The following is a 26,731-nucleotide window of genomic DNA, read 5'->3' as shown; positions in this document are numbered from 1 at the left end:
TAAAGAAGAAAACACAAGCCTCTACATACATATAAGGTGCTAAATACGCTCTCACACTCTGGGTTTAATGAAAACTGACTACTCCAAATATTCTTCAAACTTCAAGTGAAAGGAAACACAAGTAAGTATGTGGTTATGGGTGCAGGAAACCTGTTTGGAAGCTATAGGTACAGGTAAATTATTTTTACTTTTGGCTGACCCTTAGACAGAAATGGAAAGGAAATACCTGTATCTACTGAACTGGTATTTTTATTACAAAAAACTTGGTCTTAATATTAAAAAAGGGATTGACTTTGGCTAAAGTCTGTAGCAGATTATATGCGCATATGCACTTGGGGTATTACTGAGTACTTCCTAGACTGTTTTCTTTTTCTTTCTTTCTTTCTTTCTTTCTTTCTTTCTTTCTTTCTTTCTTTCTTTCTTTCTTTCTTTCTTTCTTTCTCTTTCTTTCTTTCTTTCTTTTTCTTTCTTTCTTTCTTTCTTTCTTTCTTTCTTTCTTTCTTTCTTTAACTTGGTTTGCTGAAAAATTTGTTCTTTCTCTATCATTGAATTCATATTTTCAACATTATTTCTTTTTGTTGCTAGTGTAATGTTATCATTTATACATACATCACTTACTGTTCTTTTTTTCCTCTATAGAGAAGAAAATAATAAAAACATCTAGTAAGTATAGAATAGAAAAACGATTTGAATGACATCAGAAATGTGGTAAAAATTAGAGTGATGGTGAACTATAGTAGGAGAATGTTTATATTGGAGTTATTCCACTTATGAAGACCTGGATATCATTTCCATTAAAATACAATATGTATATATTTAACTATTGAAGATAATAAATTTACTGAAAAGTTCATTTTCAGTCTTGCAACAAGTTCACTTCGATTCTCACGATTTAGGATATCATTGGCTAGTTTAAATATATGTGACTAGTGTTAATTAAACAGAAGCTGTTTTTATACACTCTTTGTGGTGATATTTTCCTTTCAATGACATTCAGTTATGATACATGTCAAAAGTACTTCGATTTTAATTGTTTTCTATTAATTTCCTTAAAAGCACAGCTCTTGGAAGAGATGACAATTGCTACCACAACGTAATAAAAATAAACTATTCTGGGATGTAAACAGACTGCCACTTTTTCTGTTGAAGCTGAATTACTATATCTAAAAAGATTTATAGGACAAGAAATACAGTACCAGAAAGAAGTTTAACAGTAGTTCTGTTGGGAGAGAATTTTCTGAAATACAGTGGGAAAATTGGTTTCACAGCCCTGTTGTGTGTGTTTTGTGTAGCAGCTCTTCAGTGTGAAAGTAGTCTCTAGAAAAGATCTGAGTTGAACTCATCCTCATCACAATGAATGTTTCAGTGCTTAGCTACATGTGGGCTTCCATCTGTATCTGCTTGTTGTTAGTTTTCTCTGACTCTTGTCTTGTTACACAATGTGACTGATTCAGAAAAGTGCTGCATCCAGCCTAACCTCTAGTTCATCACTAAGAAGCATTTCTTGAAAGGTGGGTGGCAAGAGCTTGATTGCTTTGTAGATTGAGAAGTGTGATTAGTTAACATCAGGTATGAGCTGAAGTGTTGATCTAGGAACAGTGTGGAAGAGCATAAATTGCTAGAATACCTGTGTTTCACAAACATGGGATTTATCTTCAAAAGGACAATGAAATGTTATAACATTTATTTTAAAAGAGGAATTGGGACATAGAGACTTAGCTAAAAATGAATGTTCTTCTCCCCAAATTAAAATAAAACTGAGAACCTGGAATGGAAAATTTATTTTTATTGCATAAGTTTGGCAAAGTTTTGTAAGCCACTGAATTATGATGGAAAAATTTCAGCTTCACTAACCATCTCTCTGTGATACGTTCTTTTCATTAAAACATGAAGCCATGTTTCTTTTTGGCTCAGAACCTGTTGGAAAACATTATGCCTGTGATTCAGAGCATTTGTGCTCCTTACTCTTGCTGCTATTGCCTTCACTTCTTTCTTGTGCCTGCTTCCATGAAAGGGAGGGAGGAGAGTAGCTTAAAGAAGAAAAGAAAGGTGACAGTAAGGCAATTTTGGGGTCAGAAGGAACAAAGATGATGGGGAGTAATAGGAAGCATAGTCCAGTCTGATGCGTATTCTTCTCTGTCAAAGACTGGTCTTACTGTTAGCAGAAGAACTGGTGCAGCTGTTCCAACATATTTCAACTGAAGAGTAATTAGCTTGTGAAGGGAAGTAATCACTCACAATAAGAACATTAATAATTTCATAAATCTATTTTACTAGCTCCCCATGCATTAGGTGAACAGAGTCCAGAGGAATTATGCTGATGCCAAACACCTGAATTTTAAAGCTGATTTTATTCTCTACAGTATTTTCCTCCTTCATTTCTATTCTGTTTAAAATCTTATATCTAAGAGTTCTGTAGTGTATTAAGCAACATGACATGTGTCCTGTTTTTGCCATCCCCACAGTTCCAAAGGGCATGGACATATGTACAATAGTGATGGGGAATATAATTTGAATCTTTAATGACACGAACACCCCAAAAGTGTCATAGCATTACTGGGTATTGTGATACTATTGAACCATTTTGACAAGAGGTCCACAGGATTTTGGAGAGGCATTTGGTAAGGATGATCTCTTCTTTTTCTCATAAATACCCTCTTTCATCAGTCATTTACATGCAGAGGAGCATCCTGTTCAGGAGATGGAAGTGTAACTTGCTCTTCTCTCCTTCAGCGTAGCCCTTTCCTTCCTGGATTATTCTTGGATTTTGGACTTCTTGCCCCAGTAGCATCTCATCTCTCGCTCATTTTCTTGATATTTCCCATTAATTATGTAGACATGATAGCACTGGCACTGTGGTGGTGAAGTACAACCTGACTGCAATCTATACACCTCATCTTTGCTGGAGTAGAAAAAGTCCTCGCTAACACTTTCTCTGTTTTTGGAAGTAAGAAAGTCCTGTGCGAAGTCTGTACCATACAGCCAGGTAGTATACAGTGTGATACAGCTTGGTATGAAGTAGAGAGCACAACGTTACAGCTACTGAGGTAACAAACACAGCAGCACACAGAGATGTCAGCATCTAATAAATGTTAATATCAGTTGAGTCTTGGTATAGTATCATCAGGGAGAAAAATGGAGAGTCAGTATGGAAGGAGGAGAATGAATGGATGTGATCGTGCAGCCTATAAAACAAGGAAAATTTTGGAGGCTACTGTGATGTTAAAAACTTTTCTGAAACCTTTTCTTTTTAAGTCAAATTACTTGGCAATATCGTAATCTGCTTGTAGTGTGAAGTAAATAACCAAAACTATGTCTTAGCATTTTTAAGTCAATAAAGAGGAATCTTATGATAAACTGGAGGTATTTATAAACATAAGTTGTGTTTCTGCGTGGAAAACTTCACAACAGCAAGAACTTGAGTAGTTCTGGGTACAGACTGAATTTACTACTGATATATTTTCTTGTACTTTCCATCATGTCTATTTTATATCCTTTTTTTTTTTTGGGGGGGGGGGGGAGGTTGGGGTGGGTGTCATTACAGCACTTTAATCTCTTAATCATATTTGGGTTCTCTTTGCCTCTGTGTTCCCTTGTGAACTGATCATGTTCCAGGTGGAGTAAGTCATAGTAGTTGTGGTATGGCCATACGTTTTAAAACAAAAATTGCTGCTTGTGTATTACTATCAGTCAAATACTTATTCTGACCAGTTTCCTGACATGCATAAAAAGTAGGGAGGAGGGTCTTACTGTTTGAGACAGAGTTGCCAATTAACATTTTTTTTGGTGTCCTTTAAGGAAGGACACAATGATTTTAACACATTACTGGGTTTTCTGATGCTTTCTCCAGTTAATATGGCAATATCCATATGGAATGTTACAAAAGATCCAGAGGTTAAAAATGGACACTTATTTTTCTATCCATTTTTAGGTGCTTGATTGAAGCCAGTAGATGGTTTAATTCCATATCCTGGACTGAATTCAGAATTTGCGAGGTATATAAACAGGATGCAATTAAGTAGATTTACAGTTGGACTCTTGGATTGCCTCTCAGTGAATATGGTCATGAATGGAATAGTTGACACTGAGTACTATCCAATGTTTCTTTGGTGCTGGCTTGGACTAGAGAATTGTTTGAGTCAGCTGATGAGATTTGTTTTCTGAGTGAAGCATTAAGTGATTCTCAGGAGCTGCCTAGGTCCATGATTCTTTTCATAAATTGGAAAACTTGTCAGTTGAGTCCACAGGTTTTTAGGACACGTATCTTGTAGTAGTTTGCAACTGAGTTGCCCTGGGTCTGAATGATTGAATTCATCTTGGCATAGCAACAAAAATCTTAAAGGGAAGTCATGGAGTAATAGATTGTTGTAACAGTACCTGTGCACAGTTTGCTTTAGGTTATATTAAGCTGTCCTCCAAAGTCCATGTTCGGAGGCTTAACAGCAGATATTTAAAAAATGCAATGGAACATTTTAGCTTTTTATTGCAAGTGTGAAGTTTGGATTACCAGCTTTCTGTTGTTTTATACCAGAAAAACACAGTATAAAGCAATCCTATGTGCAAGCATGTGACTCTCACTAGTTTTTAGTGGGGGACCTATACAACCAGTTCTATTTGAAAACATTTTTTTTCTTTAATGAAAGATAACACTAATTTAAATACACAATTCAGCTGTTTTCTTAGTATCAATATGTCTATGACTTTCATAGGATTTTGGATTTGTTTCTTAATACAATTCTGCATCGGTACAATTCCATTTTTTGAGGATGTACCAATAAGAGTATAATTGTTTTGATACTAAATTTAATTTACTCCTTGGAAAGCACTTTTTACTCTTTTCTTAGAGAGGTGAAGACAGGCAGCATTTTTTTTTTTCTCACTGATACCTGTGCTGCTCATAATAGTTATTGATTTGTTATTGAATTCTATGCTGTTCAATTTGAAACTACAGCCTTGTGTAGAAACTAAAGGATTCTATTTCAAGTAGCAACAGACATAAGAGTTTCCAAATTTAGAAATGAAGGTTTTAGATTTCTACATATTTCTATCTAAAATAAAGGGTTTAAATTATGAACACCCTTAAAATACATTTTGGGATATACTCAATATTTAATTGTTCAAGGGGAAAAGATTACATTACTCTTTCTAAATATATATACACATATATATATATATATATTATATATCATTTGGGTTAATTTTAGTTAACCATTTGTTAAATTATCCTGAGCTATAGAAATCCCTTCTAAATGCTGATGTCATTTATACCTGTTTAACTATTTTGAAAGCATTTCTAACTTCTCTGCAGATCGAATATTTTGTCCTCATTTACTGCTTTGAGAATGTTTCATAGCTTTAAGTGAAAATATTTTTTTTTTTTTTTAAGGCTTACATATACGAGATGCATTCAAGTACCTTTTTACATAAACTGGGGGGACACAGAGAATGTGTCGTCAATGTGGGTTTCAGTCCCACATCTCCACAGGTAAGACTTTTTTTTTCTCTTTGTAATTATAACACGTAAAACCTTCACTGTAAGCTTTCTCACCCGTGTGCTTCATGTTTGTCTAAAGATAATTTGGGAAAGTAACACTTCCCTATAATCAGTGGAACTAATGGAATCTAGCTTTTTTTTTTTTTTTTGAGTTTTTGTCACAAGTCATATTCCCGTTGGTATTCCAGGACCTACCCAAGCTTCCGTGTAATATGCTCAACACCATATAGTTCAACCTCTTTCATTATGACTCTTCCAATATCAACCTATGTCGTCATGTCCCCTCTCTTCTGCAGTTGTTCTCTGCCCAGTCATGAGCGTTTCTCATCACTCTTTGCTATCCTCCTCAAAACGTGTCTTATAAGTACTCCTTATAAGTAGTTTTTGAATCTTTAAGAACTAGCCAAACACAAAAATAATTAGTTTATGGTTCTTGATATTTTTGATATTTAAAGATTATTAAGGGACATTTTTTAAGATTTCAAATGTCTTTTTTTTTTTTTTTTCCAATTACATATATTGCTTGGAGACTTGGAAGTCCAATCTGACCATTCCTCAGGTATAATCTGCACTAGAGCTCAGGACTCCTGGCTATTTCTGTTCCTAGATCTTTACAGACTGTGGAGGGACCTTTTCGCAATTTACCTCTTCCTTGTTTATTTCCCATTGCTTCAGCTTTGAAGAAGAAATAATCATGCTTCCTTTCCTGAGATTATTTTGAGGATAAACTCAGAAAAGGATATTATAATCCGTCATCCATATAATATAATAACGATGTGAAAAGTAAACAAAGCTAAAGAAATAACCAAAGGTTTTTTATACACACATACACGCCTCTACTTTTTGCTTATTTAGAATATAGAAGCTTTATTTGCTGATATATAAGACCTATGGTCTATACAATTCTATAATACACACCATCTCTCACACACAGAGATAATTTCTGTCTAGAGATGGATTTATACTGGGAAATATAACTTTGTTTTTCACTGTTCTCATATTTACATGTCAATTTACTGTGCAGCTATATGTTAAACTGTTCATCTATTTTCAACTATGGTGTGGTTATGATGTCCACTGTAAACTCATGTGGGATGCTGCAGCAATAAATGCTCTGACTCATTGCTTACAAAGAAGAGTTCTGCCTAGGAATGTATTATGAACCTATACTCGTAGAGGAAAAAATAAATCCATCTCAAATTACCTGAGTAGATTGCTCCTAATCCAGAGAATTTAAAAAAAAAATACATTGGGACAGGGAATTAACAAAGGGACTTGGGCCTGCCCTAATTACTCAAAGGCCTGAAAATTTTACAAATCAATGTTATTTTAAATGTGCTGTATTGGAATAAACAGTGGAATAGCTTTATGACAATGTTTTGAAATACTGTTATTGTTTGTGTTTTGTGCCTTTCAGATATAGGTAAAGAATATTCCAAAGAAATTTAGCATTAGGAAATGACAGTTTTTATTTTTTACTGATCAGTAATACTACAATGTGTTAGCAGCATTATATTTCAGCGTAATGTTTTAATTTTAGTACACCAATATATAGATAGAAGTCTGTTATCTAAGCTGTAGAAACCAAGGCTTCCCAACAGCCAGTTTATTCCATCAAGTCTTTGCATGCTATTTTGATTCCCATAGACTTACCTTCTTTATTTTTATATATTGAAACTGTAGTGAAGCTTTCTACTTTCAATGTTTCTTCTTACTTTATAGAGTCATCAATGGTAACTCTCTCTCTGTATATGACCCTGGAGTGCACAGTATCTCCTCTTTACTTCACTACCCCCTCAACAAGAGTCGCTACTCTTCAAAAATATTTATGGAATGAGTTTAATTTCTTTACATCTAAGAGTATGTTTTTTTTTTTTAATTTACATATCTCATTCTTCCATATATAAAAGAAGGTGTATTTCTGTGATTTTAGAATTTCTAGAAGTTTTATTCCTTTTGCGTATGTTGTTTGAACACAGAAAATGTGTAATTGCTATTCTGTGGTGAACATTATGTATTTCTGGTCTTTGGATTCAGCATTACATGTGCTGCGATCAGTTTTGGGCCCCTCTGTACAAGAAGGACATTGATACCCTGGAACGTGCCCAGAGAAGGGCTGCAAAGCTGGTGAAGGGCCTGGAACACAAGTCCTGTGAGGAGCGGCTGGGGGAACTGGGGTTGTTTAGTCTGTAGAAGAGGGGGCCCAGGGGAGACCTTATTGCTCTCTACAAATACCTGTAAGGAAAGTGTGGGGAGCTGGGGGTCAGCCTCTTCTCCCAGATAACCAGCAATAGTACTAGAGGGAATGGCCTCAAGTTGCACCAGGGGAGGTTTAGGATGGAAATTAGGAGAAATTTCTTCTCAGAAAGAGTAGTCAGGCATTGGAATGGGTTGCCCAGGGAGGTGGTAGAGTCACCATCCCTGGGGGTGTTTAAGGAAAGATTGGACATGGTGCTTAGGGACATGGTTTAGTGGGTGACATCGGTGGTAGGGTGATGGTTGGACCAGATGATCTTGGAGATCTTTTCCAACCCTTATGATTCTATAATTACAATACGTTCAACCAAAGGGTACAGATTATTAAAGTTTACACCCAGATGAAGACTAGTGTCAGATTTAGCACTGTTTGGGGGGGGGGGGGGGGGGGAGTGGGCAGGGTGTGAAGGTGTTATATATTGAAGGGGACAGCTGACTTCCTGTAGTCTTCCAGCATCATCATCTTGTGCTCCAGCTGTTGGCATGCATTTTGGCTGAAAAAGTATAATCAGAGTCCAACTGATGAAGTCTAGTGGCTTAGTTGCAATACTGTGACTCAAGACTTTGAAGTAACCAAGTTCAGACAAATCAGTTGATAAGAGGGGCAGAATGAGCAAAAGGTGTAAAGTAAGTGCTGTCTGTGGATGGTATAACTGAGTGTGCCTCTGGGCAAAAAGGCTTCTGTAATGAACTTTATAAAACATCACACAGTTAATTCAGTATTGTGGCTAAGAGCCAGAAGTTCAAGGACCAAAACCCATTTTCATGAAGAGCTATTCCTTGAGAAATGAGAGCTGTGGATTTCAACCATGTTACAATTTTCCCCATAGTTATGGTTCTGGAGGAAGATTTGGAAACTGATGTTATCAGGAATACCTTACCAAAAACCAAGAAATAGGCAGAAACTGCTGTTTTGAAAGATTACAGCTGAAATGTAAGGTTGCTTAACTAAGTTCTTCTCCATAAAGCAGTAAAGCAGTCTGAAAAGCTTTCTAAGTATTTCTGGGGGAGTCGCATAACAAAAAAACAAAACAAACAAAAAAACACATATATATATATATACATATATATATATATACACACCTAGGTTTTCCAGTAAAGGAGTTAGCATGAAGTTATATTCAGAGGTGCTAGGAGAAGGCAGAAGAGGCAGCTAAAAATGCAATGAGAATCTTGTAGAGTGGAAAAAAGTGAGCCACATGTGAATCAGAAAATAGTAATCCCATGCTTTGAAAGAAAGACTTTGTATGAGGCAGCCAGAGTCTCCAACACTGCAAGATTTTTATACTTACTGCTACCACTAGTTAGGGATTTAACATCGACACTGTTTTTGTTTCATCCAATGTTTGAATGAATACAGTTAAGAATTAGATTATGTTCTGGATAACCTCTGCACAAAGCCCCATTGCATTCAAAGTGAAACACTGGCAGGGGAAAGATTAAGGGGTGAAAAAAGGGAAGTGGCTGATGAGTGAAATTCAAACATTCTGGCTGATCTTTCTGCTGTGGAAAGATCCAGACAAGCGTGAGGTGTATTGGCAGCACTCCAGTTCAGTGGTTCCTTGCCCAGCACCTGTCCATGAGGCAGTTTGTTCCAACCATTATTATAAGTCTCACTTGCATAAATGTTCTTCCAGAAATGAGAGAGAGAAAACCTGGATGGGTAGTGATTTTTTGGTGATTTATAGTGATTTTTTTAAAAATTTTTTTTACTGATGGGCATTTTTTCCTTTCATCATGTGGTATTCTGGAGTTATTTATAAAATGGTTGCCATGAAAGCCAGAGAAGAATAATCAGATAGCATTGGTTTTCTTATTTTAATTTTCAAGACGATTTCTCAGTTTTAGCCTCTGTCTTCTTTCCCTATTTCATTAATTATTCAAAACTTATATAGGGAAAAGTATTTAGCTAACCACAAATATTAATTGAATTTCAGTCTGTTTTAAGGAATATATGTTAAGGGATATTTTAGTTTTTCATTACAAAAACTGCAACTTTTAACTCCAATACACTTGTGTGAATCTAAGTTAAAATATGGTGGGAATCTTATCATCCAAATGGTGAAGGAATAAATCATCTCTGTATGAAATGATTTTGAAGCAGAATAAAAGCAAGTGGGGACGCTATTGCCATCTGCTGGTTTTCTTGGTGGCTTTTGTATAGTTGTGTTGGTTTCATCTCTGTACAAGCTGGGTGTACGCTGTCACATATTACTTGCTTATTGCTAGTTGCTTTCAAAAAAAAAAAAAAAAAGCTCCAAAGAGCTCCAAACTGTGAGCCAATGTAGGGTGCTGGAATTCCTTATTTCAGGACTGAATCATAACTGATATCAGTATGCATTGCTACAGCCTCATGGATGTTCTGAGGGGTAGCTTTGAGAGACAGTGAAAAGACACACACACACACACAAACAGATTTTTATGGAAAAAGCCCTGATAAACATAATCCGAATTTTGTATTGACCTTACTTTGAGTAGAAGGTTGGATTAGGTTTCCAGAAGGCTACCCATCTGAAATATACAACTACTTAAATGCATGCACTATAAATTAATGTAAGGCATTTGATTAAAAAAAAATGATTAAAATATCGTTTGCATTTGATGAAATGTGGCAAATCTGTTCTGTTTTCCTTCTTTGTCTATAGTTTTAAAGAAAGTAAGTATGACAGTTTGATGTTACCACCTGACTGATATACTGAGAGGTAGCTTCAAGAAAGAAGAAAACCCAAACACAGCATCTTGCTAGTCCCCACCCCTAACTAGACTATAAAGGAAAAAGCCCTGAGCAACCTGGTCTGTGTTTAGTGTTGACCTTACTTTGAATAGGCTAGGTGATATTATTTCCTGAATTCCTTAAATTTTGAATTATTCTATGTTTGTGATTCTGCATATGCCAGAAATCTCTTATGACTGAAGGCATGACAATTTAAAATTGTCATTTAGAAAGCATTAACATCTTTTGACTTCCACATAATTTCAAATGCAAAATAGAAATTGCTTGCTCATAATGTGAATGAAACAGTTCACAAGTTGTTTTATCAGGAAAATATATAATGTACACGTGTGGAAGATATTAATTCAAACTGTTACTTTGATTTTTTTTCATTAATTTGTCTGATTGTATGCTCAGTGAGTACAGCTATATTTCAAATGACGTTAGTTTCAGGCATATTGTTATATCATGGCAAGTTTAGGTTAGAAAATAATTGACAGTATGTGAATTACTTCTCAGATGGAGAATTTTAAATAAATAATAGAGATCTGGAAATCTTTTCCACAGCTAGATTTCTATCTCTGGATTTCACTGAAAATTTCATACTGATTTTCTGCTCACCTGCTTGAAGGGAGACATACATTGTGCTCCTAGTAAGGAGGTTTGCTTGTGGATCTCTCAGACAGTTAGGCACTAAAACCACCACTTGAGTCAGAATTGGCTACAGGTAGTTTTGGATGTGTCTGGAAATATGAGTTATTGTCTTTTACTAGCTACTAACAAAGTATACTTTCCCTGGTGGTCACATCTGGAGATTTCACTTCAGAACAAATGGTATAAAAATGCTATTCTTTTGTGATTTTGGTCCACCATTGATGGTTCACTTCATCATATATTTTTCCACAATGGAGGTAGCTTTTTTAGCGATATGGAAAATTCTTTTTCAGACTTTAATTTGCTGAGTTTTGGCTTTAGTATCAAATCAGTCTTGTGTCATCCCTATGTAGGCCAAATTTTTTCCAGTATGATATTCTTCCTTAGGACTCAGGACTACCTTGTCAGAGATTAAATCATGTAGATATAAAACTGGTGACCAGCTTGACCTCTAATATGACTTTTCTGAAGTCAGGAAAACTCTTTCACATTGTTCTTTTGATCCTAGTCACAAATATATCAAAAATAGATGTAAATAGAATTTGGTAGTTTTAGCTTTTATTTCTCCTTTAATTTTCTGTCTGAGAGGAATAAGCAGCCAGCTGTCAGCTTTTCTGATCTTCCATTCCTGGAGTGACCTTTATACTCACGCAAGAAGTAGAAGCAGAAGATGGAAAGTAAGCTCACTTGGACCTATAAGGGGAAGCTGTAGTCGTGTCAGAAAACTTCAGAGGAGTGTATCTGGGAGTGTGAGTGCTCTCCTAATGAGAAAGCAGCAAGGAAGAGGCAATGAAAAATGGTCAGGACATTTGTTCACAGGGCAGAAAGTTCACTTAAGTTAAAATCTGGCAGCTTTGTAGCAGATAATGAACAGAGGACCCCTTGTGTTATATGAGATGATAAAACCTTACAAATCTATAAAGGGAAGAAAAGATTTCCTGAAGCCTCAAAAAGCTAGATACTGAGACAAGGGATGTAAGGATATTTGTGGAAAAGGACACCTGGTAAAAATCTGAAGACTGAATGTTTTCTTTTGGGTTTTAATTAACTCCAGAACAAATACACTTTTGCAAGTGGGTTGCTATTCATCTCAGAAGAAACAGTCTCCTAGACTTTTAGGATTTTTTTTTTTTGCCTGGGCTGAACTGAGTATGCCTCTACTATGCTTGTTAAACAATTACAGTTGATATGCCTATAAAATGATATTCTCTAAACGCACTACTGTCCTACTTAAAAATTATCGTTAAAGGGGAAAAAAAGAGACACTTTTTTTTGGGGGGGGGCGGCGGGGGCAGAAGGGTGGTACTACTGAATTGTTAGTTATTCCTGAATATAACAAATTACCAAAACTAATTGTTCTAGTATCTTTTCTACTTTAGAGGCCTTCAAGCATATTCTGTGATGTGCACAGCTATCTTAAGTGATTTTGCTTAAGAGCAAGATATTTTGCTATCTTAAATTTTTTACTTTTATGCCACTGTATATGTTAAACAAAACACATTTGCAACTGCAGTTGCTTAAGCTAGCATATTTTATTTCACATTTTTGATGAGCTGGGTCTGTACATGCAGTCAGTCAACTTTTCCTTGTGTGTCTTAACATCAAGTCTCCAACACTTTACTTACTATTTCACAGCTCTGTCCTTTCTACATACTACTTTAAGATGCTGAGGAAGAGGTTTCAGTTGTTTGTTTTCCTTATGAGCAGTAATTTGCAGTAATGCAGGCTTTGTATGAGGACTGTCTTTGCCAACGATTGTACTACAGTTTGTGTCTGGTGAGAAGTTATTTTCTTTACCCTCATCCAAATAAAGAAGATACTTGCATTAAAAAGGAAAAAAAGCCTGATGATGACCTTGTTTATAACATACTCTCTGAGGTTGAATGTATTCTTTCTTTGTCTTCCCTTTGTACTGTTAGCCAAACCTGTGTACTCTCATTTCTGTGACTAATCTCTGTGACTTGAATGGCAGTTTGAGGTGGTTGTCTTCTTAAATTTAATGAGCACATCAGTTTAATTTTTCTATCCAATTTACTTAAACACCAGTCTGACTGAATTTTATTTTCTTTCACTGTAATGATCAGCCTTCCTCTTTTATCCTCAAACATAGAGATTTATTATCATAGTATTATTTCTAGAAGAGATTGGAATAGCAGAACTAAGACAACTTTTCCTAGCTCTCATCAGCTAAAGGATGCTTTAGTTTGATCCACTTGTAAATGGTACAAATTTGTGTGTAAAGCAGCCAAAGGCAGATGCATGTATCTTTGCTTATTCTTATGAGACTAAGACTACAAGACTTAGGAGGAAAAGTTGGACTGGGCCAAAAATAAGCATAAAAAGAACTCTGTGAAAGGCAACAGCTCCTTGAAGGCTGTTGAAGAAATGTGACAAGGAGCGAGACCTTTGGTGGTGTTTTGTTTTGTTTTGCTTGGTTTTTGTTTGTTTGTTTTTATGTAAGAGTGCTTTTTTTTTTTTTTTTTAAATAAAGTTAGCAGTCATTGACTGAGGTAGCTGTGTAGCTTACATCTTCAGAAACAAGCAAATAACTTGTTAATAATAGCCTATGAGAAACTCTTCGAATTTAGTGAGCTGCATAATCTGTCAACTTGCAAAGGTTACATGGATTTAGAAATTCAGTCAAAGCACAAAATTATAGCTTGTCTTTTATCCTAAATATAGTCCTATTCTAAGTGGCTTGGGGGAAAGGAGGGGCTTCAGCATTACCACCTGTGGGAATTCTCAAAGGGGGCCTGATTCCTTAGAGTGCCTAGTTTGGTTCCTACCTTTAAGTTACTGTTTATATTTACAAATCTTTGTCTTTGCTTTTGTAAGGACTGCTTTGATTGTGGCGGGGGCGGAAAACAAACTTCTGGTTGTATCACAATCGTACTATGAGGGTACTTGAGTCTGTGGAGAATCTAACAGAGTGACACAGCAGGTAGTCCTACTGAGTTTATTCCAATCTTTGGTATCTTATAACCAGAGTTTCTCACTTTGCACTTTTGTCTCTGCATATAGCAGGAATAATGTTTCTTTTGCAGCTTCTAATAAACAGTAATGCTGTGTGTCACTTAGTATGAGAGTTAATGCTGTTTAGCAGAAAAGTTTGCTTATACTTAAGAAATTATTGTAAGCACATAGGACAACACTGAAGAAGGATGTGTTTTTTTTCTAAAAAAAAAAAAAGGAAAAAAAAATCTTCTGCTAGCAAGGACAATATAATTCAGTTTAACCATGGGATACTCCAGCCATTCTAAGTATGTTGCCAGCAAACCGCAGCTGTACAGCATATGATTTTAGATAAATATGCTTGCAGTAGTAAGCTTCTCAATTTATAGCACATATGTCATAAAATCTTTACTGTAGTTATTACAAGTGTAGATATTTTATTGAATGGCATTAATAGCCTGAATGATACTTAAGGGGTGGTACTAAAAAATTGGTTACTCAGCTGTTCGACTTGAGTTCTATTTACCAAGAATGTAGATGGGGAGGGCTGGGGTCACTTGTGGACTGGAAGGAGATAGGATTGGCTGGGAGCAGGAAGGAAAGGCACCAACTGTAGTCATAGGAATAATCTGGAGAAAAGACAGCTTTTTGGAGATCATCAGATAGAAAATGAGGACGAAGGGGGAAAGGTGGAGACTAACTGTAAGAATTGGAGGCAACTGACCTACATATGTGTGGAAAGAAGTGATGATATTGGAGAGATGAAGAGAGTGCCTAGAGGGAGGGAGTGAAAGCCCTACAGAGAGAGGTAAGAGAAAATAGCTGCAAGGTTAACAATAATAGTTTCTGCACTTTAAGTTATGCCTTCTTTCTGAAAAAAAAAAAAAAAGCAAAAATGAGATGCCCAAAGCCCCAGTTGATCTTAACAATTCTGAAAATCAGTGTGCTCAATGCCTTAAAAAAACTACCCTTCAAATGACACAAAGTGGCCAGATAAAGTAACCTCTCCTGTTCCCCTCACACACCACACAACTGTCCTGCAGGACCAATAATATAACACTGAAAAGGATAAACTAATGAATATCTACTTTTTATGCTTCACAAAGGGGCAAGTAGAAAAATATTTTGTGCAGTGGAAATCTTGTGCTTCAAATACAGTCTCCTCCTCTGTCCTGAGAAGTTTAAGTGAGGAAGCTTTGGCAAACAGGAAGAATTAAAGGACTAATCATTAGGAATTTGTTCAATTGTGTTCCTTACATAGAACTACGAATTAGGATTTAATTATCTTATATAGCCCTCTAGGAAGTTGTCTTTCAAATATCTCATTTGTCTTGCTATCTGGGTGTCATCATCAAGCATTTCTCTTAACAAAGAGCATTCAGAGAATGCAGTCCAATGCTTGGTGATACTAGAAACCGTTTCTGGGGAGAGCTCAGTTCTACAGTTCCTGGTCTTTCATGTAGAACAGGTACAAAGTGTTTTTCCCCACTTTGATTAAAATCCATGCATTTGCATTCCAAGCAGATTCTACCTTCTTACATGGTCTTCAAGAAATGTAGGACCATAATTGCCAATTGTATTGACAATTATGATATAAATGTATAGAGGATGTATAAGAAATCGGAATTCAGCTGTTAAAAGTACAATTAGATGAAACACAAGGAAATGAAATGTCAAATATAATGCATTCCAAATGATCTTTTGGAAAAGGGAATGCTAAATCTTAGCTAACAGATTAAATATGAAAAGAAAAACAGACACAACTTCTGTCTCAAATTAAAATAGCAACATAAAATGATTCCAGCTGTCCAATGGAGTATGATATAGCCACACCAAACATTTTGGCCTAGCTCCTGGCTGTATCTGAACTGTGTACAGCACAATGTGGGGAAGGAGGGAAGCAGAAATTCTTTAAAGCTGCCTTTTGTGCTTCTTTTCTTACAAACTTCCAGTCTACTGCATAAAGAACAGCAGGCTCAGAACTTCCCAGTTCTTCACTCTCTAACAAGCATTCTGCATGAGCTGATTTGGCAGATGGTGGCTTCTGTTTTGCCTTCTTCCTTTCAGGCCTGTAGAATGTGTTGGAGGAGGCAGGAAAGAGTAAATCCTGATAAGGGCATCCTGTAACTCTTATGCTGTAGAAATATTCAAGAGCTGGGATCGCCATTGTTCCTAGCTGCTGCATTTCTGAAGAGTGGTATTTGAGATGTCTAACAACTATGGTTATTCATGTGTTAAAATGGTTGTATTGTAATCTGAGGAGATTGTAATTAAATTATGAAAAAAACATAGATGAACCATATCATGCTAGCTGAGACATCCTGTGACTTTTTTTTTTAAATCAAACTTAAGCAGTATCCCATCCCATGAGCTGCTTACTCATGTAAGAACCTTTCTTGAAACAAATAGATCACTTTCCCACTGCCATACTACAAGCCCATGTGTGGGACTTTTTCAAACATTTACGTCCTTCATTTCTGCTCTCCTGCTAAGAACACCTGGAGAGAGTCACATTGGCTTCTGACATTGTCTTTTTTTGTCAGGATTCTCTGACCAGGTAGTGACCTGTACTATGCACTGAAGAGAAGTTAGGTTTGGAGAAAAACAAATTATAAAGCTGTAGCTCATCTTTGAATGTTACCTCAGTAAGTGTGTTACTCTTTCACCTGAATGCAAGTGAGCCACTTCTTAGACCAGATATTCTGAAGAAGGATCAACAGAGAATGATGGCAGAAGCATGAAACTCTAGCATGTTTGTTCTCCCTGGATTTGGTTATTTTATTTCTGGTTTCCAAGAGAAGCTGGTTCACTGCCTGGAAACAGGGAAAGAGTGACAGAAAAAGAAATGTGATGTGATATAACCTCCAGTTATAAGAGAATAACCTGAAACAAAATATGCTTTTAAGATTTTTTTTCTAAGGCTGATCAATTGTAATGTAGAAAATGTTTTAGTGTATGTCATTTATCTTATTTTAATGTTCTCATTTTGACTTGTCAAATGCTGTAATAAAACAGAAAACATTTTTGCTTGTATGACATCTAACACGGAATAGTCTAAGATGTGAATTTAAAGTAAAAATAGTCATTATAGAAGAAACTGAGGCTAATTTTTACTACAGCTGCTTATCAATGATTAATGTTTTCCTGCAGTTTCCTAGAGTTCCTACTCCTTGTTTATTAGTTGCCTTTTGTCATGTTACAGACTATTTAATTAACAGAAGGAAAAAAACACTAACAATAGAATTTGTGTCTGAAAAAGTATAGTAGGTAAAGTTGGTCAGAATTTTATATCCTTATATCCTTCCCCTTACAATGTTGATGCAAAGGTAGGAAAACTAGACCCTGTGTCAATTACTCTTATGACTGTGACAGAAAAGCCTGTATATCAGGTGAAAGCCAATACATATGGAAAATGGCCTGGTAGACCATCTCCTCGGCATTTGCTCTGCTACACTGCTGCTTTCCTGAAGAAAATCTCAGAAGGATCATGCAATCAAGAGAATAGGCAATTCTAATTTTTATTTGTTCACACATAAAATGTGGTTGAAGTTAATGGAAATTAATACAGCATATCAATGTATGTACACATGCATTATTTTAATAGATTTTCCTAGAACATTAGTTTTTTTTAAACATATCTTTAATTAACTCATATATTTAATAATAATAATAATAAAAAAGATCACCAATAAAGTATTTCAGTGATGCTTCATTTACTTTAAAATTAGTATAATTATATTTTGGGGACAAGTCTTTAGTAAGTTGTTTGGAAAACACCAGGATCATGTAACAGAAACACTGAAAGGAATGTATCCAGATGACGCTTCAGATAAAAAAGATATAGAAGCAAAGAAACATGTTAGGTGTTAATGTCAGAAAACATTGATTCATTTATTCATTCATTCCAGAAGAACAAAGAGAGATTGAAATAGTAGAAAGGAAAAGTATTGCTTGATGTTTAAATAAACATTAACACTTGAAAAAATGCTACCATTGAAAAAAAACCTGTTTGTCAGATTTTTGTGTGAATATTTTAACTAGTTTTTTTTTTTTTTAAAAAAAAGAAAAAAAACGAAAAAAACCCCAACAACAGCAACAAAAACAGAAATCAACTATTTTAATGTAGTGGAAATATAAAATATATCGAAACATGTTTTCATATTTAATTCCTGAGACGAAGATAGGTAGAGTATAGAATGTAGAAAAGGGCCTGTGACATAAAAAATATCCTCCTGCAATTTTCTGTTACTCCAGCCAGATCAATGCCTTGATCCAATTCATCTTCCAGTCAATTCTTTATGAGGTCAAGTTTTTATGAGGCCATGAGACAGGGGGGTAAGAGCAAACATCCAAAGTGGGAGGAGGAATAAGGCAATAGGCATTGGATATTGGCACTACAGATGTGTCCGTGCTCTCAGGTAGTTAGTCAAGTTCTGAAATCTACACTATTCCAATTATTTGTTTAAACTTAATACAAATCTTTCATCTGCAAGTAGCAAGGACAGATAATAAAAGAAGACAGTAAATATTCTGAATAAGAACAGATGCAACAGACATGTCACAATATTAAATAGGCAGTGTTGCTAGAGTCTGGGGAAAAATTAAACACAGGTTTCACTTATATTCTATTTTAGAAAAGTGTTACACATGGTTAGGGAAGGAAAAAATGTCTTTATAAACTGATGGGCTTTGAGCCAGTCGTTACTGATCTAGAACAAGATCTTGGGGTTCCATAGCTGCATGTAAACATCAATTTAATGTCCAGTAGCAGTGAGTAAAACTATGTTGAGTTATGAGAAAAGAAACAGAAAGCAGAACAGACATCATGTCATTGTACACATACATGACAGTCTATGTGCAAGTTTGTTCTGCCAATCTCAAAAAAAAAAGAGATATAATAGAATTGGAAATGATTCAGAAAAGACTCACAAAGTTGATCAGAGACAGGGAATGACTTTGACAGAGGAAGTGACTGATTAGAATAAAGATTCTTCAGCCTGGAAAGGAAGCAATTCTGAGATGTTATATGAGATGTCTAAAGAAGTCATGGGGAAATTTCATAGCATGCAGAAGATGGGTAAGAAATAGTTGTTCATCTTCCAAAAGTGAATTAATGGACATCAGATGAAGATGCCATAGCTTAAAACCAAATGAAACAAGGATTTTCCCTAAAAATAGTTAAATTTTGGAATACCTTGATATGGGATACTGTGCATGCTCAAAATTTATATTGCTTTAAAGGAAGACTGGACATATTCATAGGCAAGAAATCCATTACAGGTAAATTAGAATACATAGAAATCACATTTACCGTGAAATGTGTTTGGGTTTCAAGTTCTATGGGCAGAACATTAGGGATGATGTACTTAGTCTCTTCTTATAACTTGCTATTCTTAAAAGTTCATTTCTTCTTACATTCTTATTTCCTGGGCATCCACTTTGGGCCACTATCAGAGGCAGGATATTGGGCTGGTCTAACCCTGTACAGTCATTCTCATAATTTATATGCAGTTAAAATCTCTGTGACCTTTCTGATGACTGGAAGTGACATAACAGGTAGAAGTTTTATAAGCTGACAAGACAGGATGAAGGAATTCACGTATTTTCCACAGCCCAAAGGCGGAGTTAGCTCCACATTTGAATTTATTAACTCTGCCTTTATTTTACATTTATATGTTAAGTAAATATTTTGCTGGTGACCTGAATAAAGTTATATCAGATCTTTGATTATGTCATTAAAAAAACAACTGAAACCTCATATTTGTGGCTATGATCTCATTGAAAAATTTCTGTATGTTTAGCCAATGCACGTAGCTGATATCATTATTGTAGTTACTGTAACGCCTGAGCTTTTTTATACAAAAGTGCCATAGTCTCTTTTTTGTGTTTTCTCCATTTCTTCCTTCTTCCCTAACCACTCTATGAATAAGGCTCTGCTCCACTCTTCCGAAAGTGGTAACTCTTTATTGTTTTTCACCATTAACTTTCTCCAGCATCTGTTGGAGCAAAGGTACAATGCTCTTTATTATGATGCTGGTAACAAACAAGGCCATTTAATTTCACAGTTGACATTAATTATTTTACAAAAATCCCACACACACACCTTTTTTTTTTTTCTTTTTTTTTTTTTTTTTCCCTAAACCTGAACAGATGGGTAACATGGACTGCATCTAACTAATCCCTTTAAGAACACGTGTCATATCTATGGTACAGTAATACTCTTAATTCCACACATCAGGCTTTTATACTTCCTTTTTTTTTAGTGCTCAGGTTGATTCAGGTTTCATGCCATTATTGATGTCACTGGTGAATGCTATCAGTAATGGCAATAGCAGAAAATTTAGGGAATAAAGAACTCTATACATTACGATTTTGATCACCCTTTTTTACAACTTTATTGTTAGGACTAGCTGCCCAACTTTTAACAGCAGAAACACAGACAACTGAAGTACTATCACCATTTGAAGAGATTTTACAGTTTTCCAGGTGAAAACTGCAGGAAAAAAAAAAAAGAAAAAAGAAAAAAAACACCCTGAAATAGTGATTCTTGTGATCTTAAAAAGTGTGATTTGAAACTTATCTGTTCATATATTGAAATTTTAAATTATTGCTCTGCTCTCATTTTTGGAAGCAGAAATCATGGAGTCTTTTTTTGCTTGTTGTGAGTGCATGGTGTACTTTAAATGATGCTGAAACTCCCTTTTGATAAGACTTCAGTCTGCATTTTTTCACACTGACAGAAAATATCTCCTTGTAAATTTCATACATTTTTGGAGAAAAATCACTAGACTTCATAATTTTTAAAGTAGACTGGCATCACCACAACTAGATGATCTATACAATTTATCTTTAGATTCTACTAAATTTTATATTCAATAGGTATTTACACATAAAAATCACTGGGAAAGCTTCTTACTTTTTGCTTGGAAAAAATCCTAGAACTATACACAGATGATGCTGAGTTCATGATACCTTTAGTAAGTACTAAACAAAAAGCAAGTTTTTTTTTTTTTCCTGCTATTTCAATGCACTTCTTACAAGTGCTTCTGTCATTTTCTGGAAAAATAAACAAAACCTGACTTTACTTTCATTACTTGTTTAGTGAAGTCCAAGGTTCCTATTAGGCCAGGTGCCTGCTAGGTGTTCTCCCAGTGAGCCTTATAACTTAAAAGGCGATATTTTTTTTTTTTTCCGTATTTTCTTATGTATGTGCCCGTTACTTCAGTTCTTTCAAAAGCCTCACAATTTTCAGGTCATGCCATATGCAGAGACCTCAGGAAAAGGCAAGGATAGCTAAATTTTAATGTATCCAAAAAGGGATAAAGCAATCGTGGTTTTAAATCTCAATTAGAGCTGTGTATATTGAGCAGAAATAGATCAAATTTTTCCTTGCTTTGAATAAACAAATTTCTTTTTTCCTTGCCTAAAGTTAAGAAAACTCACCCATAGTCTCACAGTGTGCACCTGAAACTTGTGACCATAAATTCAACAGTGCTTTTTAGGATAGACCTTGTGCTGCAACTACATTATATGAGGTTTTCTGAGTCTCAGAACAAGTCTGTAAAGTATGTCATTTGCAGGCTTAAACCACATGGATGATCTAAGGAAGCTCTTTTCTATCTTCCATCATGTAATTCTGTTTTCTCTTACTCTTTTTTTTTTTTTTTTTTTTTTTTTTTTCTCCTAGTAAGCATGTGCAAAAATTAAGTGGGATGTTTCAGAACATTGTAATTTGCTGGAGATATCTTAGCACTCAGAAACTTCTTGGGGAAAGTGAGAATATCCTAGTAGATCCACTGCCAATTTGAAAATGTGTCTCACTAGCAAAATATTAAAAGTAAAATTATTCATAAACTAGTAGTGTACTACCCAGGATGAGTGATGGACTCCACTGAGAGAATTGTTACCATGTATCTACTACAGTTTAAAAGTTTTGAAAGCTGATTTTCCACACTACTATTTCCCGTGGTTCTGTAAGGTCTTGCACACTTCAGGCAATTAAAAATTATGTAGAGTGTGAATACTTTTATTATGGGCAAAGGGATTTTGGTGCAGATACTGATCATATGTAGAGAGCTTGAGTTCATTAGCCTTCACTAGCTCTGTCTCAGCAGTAGCCTGAGAAGTGCAGTGCAAAGACATCTGACTGGCCCTGCATGTGGAGAGCTAGCTCTTGTCTCTGGGAGTTTATTAGTGCAAGCCTTGTGCATTTACATTCTCTCTCCTTACCATTTTCATGAACCCTCCTCAATTACCTGCTTGCCAAACAAAATATCTAGCCTACTGCATTTTGTGCAGTCTGTTCTAAAGCTTTCCGGGTGCCAGTTAAAATTTCAGCTTTGCTTGTTTCCATCCCAAAACCACCAGTCGGTCTTCGCGGGTTTAGAATAGCTAACACTGAAATGTAATGTGCAGCCATGCAGAATGACATTATGTCTGTTATACTTACAATTTCAGGGTTGAAATGTTATGGTGATGGGTACAGTATAGGAGCCTTTGTAGAACACAATAATCAGAGTTTAATTGCCTGAACTGAATGTGGATGGAACACTGGGGGTGAGAAGAGTGCAGTAGTGAAAAGCAACATCTGATTCCAATTGCCAGATTTTAGCTAACTTTCCTAAGTTGAAGTATTTTTTGTAAATGTATAATGTCAAATATAGGAAATAATAAAAGGGAAAAGAGAAATTACAGATATATAATTCTAAGAAAAGTCATATAGTGAGATTTCAGTTCATATGATTTTACAGAGAGTATGGCATAAAGTTTACTATTTCATATATACGTATTTTAGCTAGAATTTCATACGAGTGGAAGATACAGAACTAGCAGATGAATCTTGAGAACATCCAAAAGATTGTACTATAAACCAGATATCACACCATGTCTGGAAACATTTAATTGTATCTGGAGCACATCATATTTTCTCCTGTGATTCTAACTAGAAGTTGCATTCTTTCCATTTTATTTGCAAGGCTGATTTAATATGAAATATGAATTAATGCTGTATTTGATACAAAATTAAGAAATACATATTTTGTCTTTGCTTAAGAAGGAGTCCAAAAGCCTAGAGGAATACATTAGTCATAACAATAGATGCCTATAAATATGTACCATTTATCATTTAGTTACTGTCAAGTAATAGTAATAACAAAATAGTGTTTGGAAAAAAAATCACTTTTTCATTGGGCTGTTTTAGCTGAATATCTGTTAGGACTTATATTAAGGTTAAAAAAATATCAAATGAGGGACACCCAAGCTGTGATTCCATACAAAATTTCTAAGGATTTCCAAAACTTCTTCTCTTCCTTGAAGAATACTGTATTTTGATTGTGAAGTATGGACATCATAGACTACCATTTTGTTTTTCTTGTAGCTATACATGATCTAAATGTTTTGAATAGAGTCCAGCTAGTATTTGAAATGTTGGCATCTGCTTTGAAATGAAACTTTTGAGGTTCTCCCATTGATAACGTATCTATGCAGTTATATTATGATACTTAGTGAGAGAAGTGTTTTTTGCTTCTAAGTGCATTCTCATTCCAAATTTCAGATTTACTCTATATTTGGAGTTTGGAACAAATCATCTCTATGAATGACTCAACTTCAAAGTGTTTTGTTTGCACTGCAGAATATGATACATTCCCCATTGGGAAGTTGCTAACCTGGCACATTTAACTGGTTTTCCCACTGATTTACCAAGTGTTATGCAAGCGTCACTATCCCATGACTTGAACAGCTCCTGTTACTTTTACTTTAGATACTGAAACAGAGTGTTTAGAAACATCTTGTAAATAATAAGGCCTTCAGGAAAGTTAGGTGCATTATTTCAAGATTGCTGTAAGTGACACAAAGCTCTGTATGGAACATACATGATTCCACTTTCTTTAAGTGTAAGTTATATGTCTTTATTGTTTTTAAAAAGATTATCTTTTTCTCTTGAAAGTCTTTGAGAATGCAGTATGTCATTTAAGACCATGGTTTGGCTTCTGAATATGCTACGATTTGCAAAATATTTTCCTGAGGAAAAGGTGGATTACCCAACAATAAAATGAACTTTCATTCTGTGGGTAAATAGAGATGAGGAGGAATAATTCGGAAACCATTTCAAATTGTTTCAAATTGAAAACAAATTTCAGTCCCAGGCCATATCATCCAGGCGAATATACACATTATAAATCTGTCAGCCGCAAAAGATGAGTACTATCTGGAGGAAAATAAAACCTTAAAAAAAAAAAAAAAAAAAAAAAAAAAAAGAGAGACAGGAAAAAAAGAAGCAATACCAAATTAACAAAATTCATTATCATCTAAGTCATTCAGATGGAATAATGACGATTTGCATTAAGGAACTTCAGGGTGTGTGAGAGTGACAGGAATACTTCTTTTAGGTAGGTTATTTTAAAACGCAAATCTCTATTAACCTTTTAGAAAAAAAATGCGATGATTATATAGCCAATGAAGACTGCCCAATGCAAGGGAGTTTTATACAGCAAAATGAGCTATATTGTCTCCTTTTTGCATGCAAGGAGAAGTAATATAACTGTAATGACTAGGACCAGCCTTTCTGACTTCTTCAAAAAGGAAATGCAAACAGAAAATACCATGAAAGAGTCCGGAGGAAAAAGAGGCTGGTCTCTGGTTCTCCAGGATCAAGTAAAAGAAAACAACTGTTAATCCATTTGTTTAATTACATACTTTAGACTTCTACTAGGAAATAGAGAGGCTTTTGTTTATCCTTTTGCACTGTATGGGAAATTGTAAAGAGGCAAGAGATTTTTATTTGTTTCATTAAATACTTTTGTAAATAAACTGTATGATACCAGGTCTGGAATCCATTTGACTGATATCACTACAGCTGGCCATCCTGTCAGGGTGATTATGGCTGAAGTGAAAACCGGTTGTAGTTTTTAAGCTCCCACTTCTGTAAACATTTCCTGTTCCACTGAGTTATTTTTGGAGTTTTAATGTGCAGTGATTCCAAAGAAGTAGTGCCAATGAGTACAGTGTAAAAAGCAATATTGAAAATCACTTACTTTAGCTTAGTAGAATATTATATAATAGATGGCAAAGTGCCTTTCAATGTATCTATGTATACATTTTTTCTGACATTATTTCATTTATCTAACTTTAGTTCTTTTCTAACAGATGAGAACAAATTATGGCCTCAGAGTTCAAAATTAGAACAGATGACAGGGTCCACCAGAGTTCTGTTCAAGACCCAGAATGAAGGCTTCCTAAGAGCTAAGCTTAATCAGAATTAAGTTACAGATCATTAGTGGACAGCATTCAAACCCTATCCACTGTGCATCCTCTTGTTTCATTTTCGTTTCCGCTATGCTTCTAAATTATGAATTTCAGGCTTTAAAAATTGGAATGACTTAAAAGTCAAAATGAATATTGCAACAGTTAAAACCAAGAGAACATCAAAGTGTCTGAGATTTATACGGTACATGGTAAGGACAATATTTGGCAGCAAATGGAATTTTGGAATGTAAATAGAGACTAGGCCATACAACAGTATTCGTGACAGAGATGTTCACAAGGCAATAGTGGCACTTCATTAATATTGTAGCCTGGAAATCTAAGTAGATTGCAAGAACATGTAACCCATTTGAATGTATCAGAGGTTTTTGTACTTTTCCAGGATTTCCCACACAAGAGTGTGTAAGGTGTCTGCTACATATGTTGGCTTATGGACTAAATATTAGGGTCTTAAAACACTCAAGTAATGTAGGCTTGTGAGAATTTATGGATCCGTTTTGAAGATGGGATTGGAACCTACTCAAGTCACTTATTCTGCTTTCATTTATATCATTTATTCATTGTTTGAGCTTTTCATCCTTTAGCTCAACTCATGGAGACTCCTACTGTTTTTGTTGAATGGCCTGAGTTGCATTCCTCATGCAAACCCACAATGGGTGGTCATAATAAGCTGGCAGTCAGGGAAGGTCCATCAATAACAAATAGCGCTTAAGTAGCATGTATTATGGGTGGTCCAAGAGCTTCCTGTGAGGGACAATTTCAGGAAGACACTATGGCTACAATGGGAGTAGTCCCCTATGTTTAAAGATATATTCTCAAATTCTGCTAAGTGTGGCTAACCTTGTGACAGCCACCCCATTGGGAAGGAAAAAGACATTACACAAAATGAGGATTCTGCATACATAATGCCTCCATGCAAAATGCCTCATAGGTCACAGTCTCATTTTAAAGTGTATTTTCATTAGCTGGCTTCCTATGTTATTTAAATGAAGAAAATCAGGGCTTACAACTCTAAATTTCATAGAATCATATAATGGGTTGGTTTGGAAGGGATCTTGAAGGTCACCCAGTTCCAACTCTCCTGCCATTGGCAGGGAAACTTCCACTAGACCAGGTTGCTCAAAGCCCCATCCAGCCTGGCCTTGAGCACTTCCAGAGATGGGGCACACAACTTCTCTGGGCAACCTGTTCCACTGCCTCAACCCCCTCATAATAAATAATTTATTCTTTATATCTGATCTAATTATGCCCTCTTTTGATTTAAAGTCATTACCCATTGTCCTAACACTACATGTCCTTGTAAAAAGTCCCTCTCCAACTTTTTTGTATGCCACCTTCAAGGTCTCACTAGATCCTTCTCTTCTCCAGGCTGAACAACCTGAACTCCCTCAGCCTGTCTT

The 26,731-nt window shown here is 35.4% G+C and overlaps 1 protein-coding gene across 1 annotated transcript in view; it reads left to right on the top strand.

Annotated features, from left to right (window-relative positions):
- WDR27 (WD repeat domain 27) overlaps positions 1 to 26,731 on the top strand; it is a 130,362-nt gene that overhangs the window by 70,761 nt on the left and 32,870 nt on the right. Inside the window, 1 exon segment of the mRNA XM_040552584.1 lies at positions 5,387 to 5,485. Coding sequence (XP_040408518.1) covers positions 5,387 to 5,485 — 99 coding nt within the window.

Source organism: Cygnus olor, chromosome 3 (assembly GCF_009769625.2).
Source record: "Cygnus olor isolate bCygOlo1 chromosome 3, bCygOlo1.pri.v2, whole genome shotgun sequence".
NCBI classification, from domain to species: Eukaryota; Metazoa; Chordata; class Aves; order Anseriformes; family Anatidae; genus Cygnus; species Cygnus olor.
The sequence above is the reverse complement of the archived record's forward strand: the minus strand, read 5'-3'. Positions and strand labels throughout refer to the sequence as shown.